This window comes from Corythoichthys intestinalis, chromosome 6 (assembly GCF_030265065.1).
Source record: "Corythoichthys intestinalis isolate RoL2023-P3 chromosome 6, ASM3026506v1, whole genome shotgun sequence".
Classification (NCBI taxonomy): Eukaryota; Metazoa; Chordata; class Actinopteri; order Syngnathiformes; family Syngnathidae; genus Corythoichthys; species Corythoichthys intestinalis.
In genome coordinates, this window is record NC_080400.1 from 23,921,104 (window position 1) to 23,927,103 (window position 6,000).

Here is a 6,000-nt window from a genome sequence, read left to right on the forward strand (position 1 = left end):
TTTTTTGTTCATTCTATTTTGTGATTTTTCATTGCAAGCAAAATAAATGAAGATATTACTACCGAAGCATTTGTAATTGCAATAATTTTCTGAGAGGAATTGAGCATTATCTGAGAGAATTGCAGGGGTGCCAAAACTTTTGGTAGCAGTGTTTATCTATCTTCTTTGCTGTACTAGATTCCATACTGTTTACCTTACAATGTAGGAAAAAAAATATTTATTCTAAAATACTTGGTGCTGAGGTTACCGGAATTTTAGCATTAAAATAACAGGAAACCTGTAAAATTTGTGTAAAAATTGTATTGTGCTTCAATCAATGTTAAGGGTGTAACGGTACATGTATTTGTATTGAACCGTTTCGGTACGTGGTGCTCTGTTCGGAACGGAGGCATACCGAACGAGTTTCTGACGTAATGTAACCCTTACTTTTCGAGGCTGTGAGTCGATCGGGTTACATTTTCTTTGTGTAGATTATATTTACTCCGTCTTCTCTACTATAATGAGGACCAACACAGTAGGACAGTATAACCCAGAAACGTCAACGGCACGACAACGTGGCTGCCGCGAGAACGCAGTGAAACGCGGGCGTTAAAGTCAATCAGCCAACGCACACCAGTCGCAGTGCGGCCGCGTGTTAGACGCGTCCCAGACGCGGCTCAACACGACGCACGCGAAAAGAACGAAGAAATTTGAGTTTTTCACATTTTTTTAACGGTGTAATTCTGGGAACCCGAACTGCCAGTATTTTTCTGTGAATTTTATGTTGTTGTTTTTTAACAGTCATACCAGGAGGGTCAACATCAGAATTATGGATTTCAGTCCTACAACTTTGATAATACATGTTAATTAATATCTGTCAAATTGTTATAAAAAACTCTTTTTGCTCTATTTGATACGGTTATGGTTAATATCTTGTCCAGTTGGTTGGACTTTAAAAACATGACAAAAAAAATCTTAAATAGCATTATTATTGGAATTAAAACCATATTTTTTGATGATTTGACTATATACAACAATTTGGCAAAGCGCAGATGATGAGAAATGAGTCTTTAAATCTGCCTTATAGCTCTTCCTGTCATTATAGCATTCTCCACCTTGGTGATGACGTCAGAGAATGAGCGATTTCAGCAGATTTAACATTGTGCCCAATGGAGGAGGAAGCGTTTTTCTGCGATTCTGGTTCAAGTGTGGATCTTTCAAATGATATTGTCAATCCAGAGGAAGCTTGTGACATCGAGCCATGTATGTTTTACTCGTATTTCGAGGAGGAGGAACATTCAGAACGAGAAAAGGCGAGAGATGACAAACACAAGGCTGATGATTAGAGCAGAGAGCAAAATGTTATCATTGTTTTTATCTCTTTACTCCAATATTTTTACAGGACATCCTTTGTATCTAAGTATTTTTCCTCAATTGCTAAATAAATTGTATGGTTATGAGAAATAACAGTCTTGTGCTCAATGGAATCTGAAATATTAAAAAAGGCATTTACTCAGCACGACAGTGCTAAATTACTGCATAATGGTCAAAACTGCAGATTTCTTTAGCCTCCCGAACAGTATTTTATGCCACCGGGGTTAGTCAGGCTCTTGTCATTTCCCTGCAGTGACTCAGAGCCCGAGGAAAGAGCGTAAACAAAAGAGTAGTTTGAGCGCTAGTCTAAAAGCTAACCCAAAACGAGTGGCTCTCTTCCAGGTCCCCTCCTCGTGTTTCGAACACAAAAAAATCACACAAAACTACCCCGACTCAAGTCATACACGGCAGCTTGGGCGATTGCCTTCACCGATTGGCCAGCCCCTGGCGGCGTGCAAGTTTCAGCTCGTCGTTCCCCTGCTGCAGCCCCGGCAGAAGTGCTTGTCGCTGGGGACGCAGCAGGGGAATGGACGCTGAAAATGGCGCATTCTCGGCGTCAGAGCATGTGGCTGCCTGTGCCCAAGCCGTGGATAGCGCTCTCTCGGAGGGCAAGCGAAGAGGGCAGAGATGGTTGGAAGTCTCGACACAATTAAGAACCGGAGACGGGAGCGCGTGGCACTCCTTCTCAGTGCACAGAGAGTATTGTCAACCACAAAATGCAAGCCACCTCCTTATTAAAAAGTGTGCCATTATTCCAGTAGTTGACATGATATAAAACATGTAGCTTACTCATTCCCTCGTCCGTCTAATGGTCCCTCGATTGTCGGACTTGTTTAACCCATTCTTCACGGTGAACAGGATGTTTTTGAAACCCAAAAAGGATCACACCAGCTCCCAAAAGCCTGCAGCACATTGAGCTGGCGCGATGCCAAAAAAAATAAACGAATTAATTCGCAAAATCAGATGAATACGCAGTCTTTCTCATACAACAGTTTGGCTGCATAGTGAAGATGATGTCACTCATTGACATCACATCCGCCTTCTTCCTCAATCCGAGACTGTGACCAGAAGGCTCTCATTTTTATAGCACAGTATTAAATAAATTGAATAAATATATCGATCGCTTCTGCACACATCCAAGTGGTCCATTTCATTCAGCAGCATAGAATTCTGTGTGTAATATGAAATAAACATGCTTTTTTGTGTCACAGGCATTTTAAGGGAGATTTTATTTATGCAGTAGACTGAGAGAAGCAAGATATTTTTTATCCATGGCATTACGTAAGCTTGTTAACTGCTGCTGTCAATCAAAACAATTATTCTGGTAAATGCATTCTTTTAGCCTATCCTACAGAATTGGAGTACTTATGTTATGTTACCTCTACATGTATGGTAACTATTTATGTTTTGAACTAGTAGTGCGCAAACCATGTCAACATTCCATTTGACAAGCATATGAAGCAACTCTTGCCTTCTGTTTAACAACAAATCAGTCATGCAGTGACACACACAGACGCAGAGTAAGTAAAATGTGACCTCACCGTCAGTGGCAGCGAGCAGACGGCAAAGATGACGGTGATGAGCGCCAGCAGTACCAGGTGGTCCATCTCCTCCTCGCCCCTTCCGAACAAGGGCAGGCTCAGTTTCCTCCTCCTGCCCGTGGATTGGGCTGATCCTCGCCGCATCAACTGACTGCGGTGCATTTGACAAAGGCTTACAATCACCGAGCCATTGCAAGCGAACACAGCAAGGATGATCAACGCCATGAGGGTGGAGTAAGTGAGCGAGAAGGCTTGCACCCGGTCGGCGTTGGCGTCCCCCGTGGCATCCATGTCGATAAAGCACCACGTCCCCGGGCAGTACTGCCTGAACTTGCCGATGCCCCCCAACGGCAGCAGGCAGAAAGCTAAGGAAAAGAGGTAAATGATGACGAGGGTCACCTTGGCGAAGCTTTGACGGATGTGCACCGAGTAAAAGTAAGGGTGGCTGATGGCAAGGCAGCGTTCCACGGCCATTGTGCAAAGAATGAGGGTGGGCGCCAGGCCGAAGAAGCTCATGGCAAAGCCGAAAAGCTGGCACAGGTTCTCGCCACCCAGGCCAATGAGGGACACGTTGCGGGCATAGCAGATGAAGACAGATGGACTGAGTAGACAAGTGCCCAGCAGGTCTGTGAGGGCGAGGCCCGTCACCAGGATGGAGAATACTGACGACGTGGAGCGGTGCTCTTTGCGGTGTACCCCCAAGATGAAGAGCGCCAGCAGGTTCCCAACCACGCCGGCCAAGAACATGATGATGCTTGTCGCCGGTTTGCTATCACCCTTCACTGTGAGACTCACATTGCACGGGAGATCAGGACACAGTCCGTTGCAAGACATGCTTGCATTCATCTGCGAGTCACTGGGAGGAATCTAAGCGGCTCCCAGATGTTTAGTGAGGCAATGGTGCAATCTTGGTTTCATTTGGAGGGTAGGGATTGTCCACATACTAAAAGTAACCAGAATGTTCTCAGCAAAGCATTCTGTGGGTAAAAGAAAAAAAAAGTTCTTACTGCATGAAAACAACTAATTAAGAATAGGCTTTCGGTTGATATTTATAGGTGAACCTGAAATGCAATGTAACCTTAACAGGAGAATGTAATTTGATTTCTGTAAACGGCTCGGAAATTGATGAATGTATATCATCATGTTAAAAACACACCATTGACTAGCATAAGCGCTCTTCTCGTCATATAATGGTTTTGTGGTGTTTTACTGTTGAACACACAGTCCTCTTGTATGTCTTTTTGTCCTTTCTGTGGCTCTCTTTATGACTGTCGCAAACTATTGGCCACTTCCTGTTTAGAGCATTGAAATTATACTTTTTTTTTTCTCTACCATATTAGCATTATTATTTTTTTATGCTCTAAAAAAAGTATACAACATGTATGATGCAGTGCACCACTGATTTTGAGATTTTAAGGAATTGAGCAATTACGCTGCACTACAAAATATTACTGTATGGGTTACATTGCAGCAAGTGTAATCTGTTCTAAAGACAACAACCACAACAAAAAGATCTATCTAAGTCACAGGTTTCTGCTATATACAGTACAGAGGATTTCCACAACATACAGATACAACCTACAAGTCCTACATAAAATTCTGCAGGGTGAGAGCCTAAGTATGTAAGCCACAAAAAAGTAGGTTAAAACCAACAATGTATCTTTCTACATATATCTATGCCAGCAGTTACATCCTGCACTATGGCAGAAGAAAATTATTCAGTGTATCTTCGTTTTCATTCATACAACAGAATAATAGCTTTGTGACAGGCCCAGATTTTCCAAGTAAATTGAGTCACGACCATTTCAGCATGCATACTTTCTGTGACTGTTTTGTTTTGATTTTTATGTTAAGTCCCAATAGACGTTGGCAGACACTGCTGTAAAGTAAAACAGTAGTTCAACACTGCTCTGGACGCATTATTCTGCAAAATACAACTCTCTCATGGCCTCTGTCCCTGATGCTGCATACCGATTGCCTTCAGTTATCCCCAACCTGTTCTCAATCCACCCCCTCATGGCCCAGCCAATAGCCCTGATTCACTCTACAATTAACTTGTGTATTTAAAGCCCTGTTTTCAGTTCCACTCTGTCAGACTGTCCGTGAAGCCCGCCTGTTACCTGCCTGTCTAGCTCCCCAAATCTGACTGTTGTTGCTGAATCTGGATCCGCCTGACCGCTGCCTTCTCTCCTACCTCAGTAACTCGACCTGCATTCTGTTTTTGGAACCCCAAATTCTGCTTAGCCCTTAAAAGTACTGCTGCCTTCTCTTCACCTACCCTGCTGTTCCCTTCAATTAAAAAAAAAATAAATAAATTACCGTCTAAACGTGATGCATTTGTGGTTCTCTTCTGTCTGGTCCATGACAAAAGAGTTCAGACCATAAAGTGGCCAATCCTATATCAATAACGACAAAATGATCAAAAATGTTGCCCGTAGTTGAACATGGGAACACCAGGAAACCAACACAAACATATTTCAGAGCTGCTTACTACTGGTTACTAGGCAGAGCAGCTGCTTACTACTGGTTACTAGGCAGAGTTCACTGTTCAACCAGAATTTTGCCCCCCCCCCCCAAAAAAAGGAATATATACAGTATTTTATATATCACTAGGTTGTTTGAATGACAAGTTTGGAGCTGACAGTTAAAAAAAAAAAGTACCCCACAACATTAAAGACATTTAATAATTATCCAAAATACAATCACTCTGTATTGAAGATCAGATGCAGCGGTAACTCACTTTTCCATGGTGGTGTAGTTGTGAAGAGCGGTGGTTGAGTCCACATGTGAGCCACGCTCAAAAGACGATTGAAGTTTGAAAGCAGCGCTCAGCAACGTACTGTTTGACTGTGTTTTTACCCGCCCAGACATACACACACACACACATACAGACTCACTCTCTCTCTCTCTTTCTTCCTCTCAGCCCGCCTTCTGTCTTACAGACACACCTATAGTCTTTGTAACACTGTTGCACCAAAAAAAAAAAAACAGCATACAACAGAGAACAGGAAGCATAGCAATGCATGTGAAATACAAACAACAGAAGTTAGGTTTTTCTGATTTTATAAAGGCAATTAGCAGTGTTGTGCATGAACGCGTTCAATGA

General features: G+C 42.7%; 1 protein-coding gene across 2 annotated transcripts in view; it reads right to left on the reverse strand.

Moving 5' to 3' along the window:
- The window catches only part of ptgir (prostaglandin I2 receptor), a 59,032-nt gene extending 53,269 nt beyond the window's left edge, over positions 1–5,763 (reverse strand). Inside the window, exons 1-2 of one of the 2 annotated variants that reach the window (XM_057839823.1) lie at positions 5,635–5,763; positions 2,895–3,871 (exon numbers count right to left, since the gene is read on the reverse strand). In XM_057839823.1, coding sequence (XP_057695806.1) covers positions 2,895–3,740 — 846 coding nt within the window. In that variant the 5' untranslated portion in view covers positions 3,741–3,871; positions 5,635–5,763. Of the gene's footprint in view, positions 1–2,894; positions 3,872–5,213; positions 5,379–5,634 lie in introns of those variants that run through there. The other variant, XM_057839824.1, reaches the window with a different exon arrangement.
- Between the last annotated feature and the right edge of the window lie 237 nt (positions 5,764–6,000).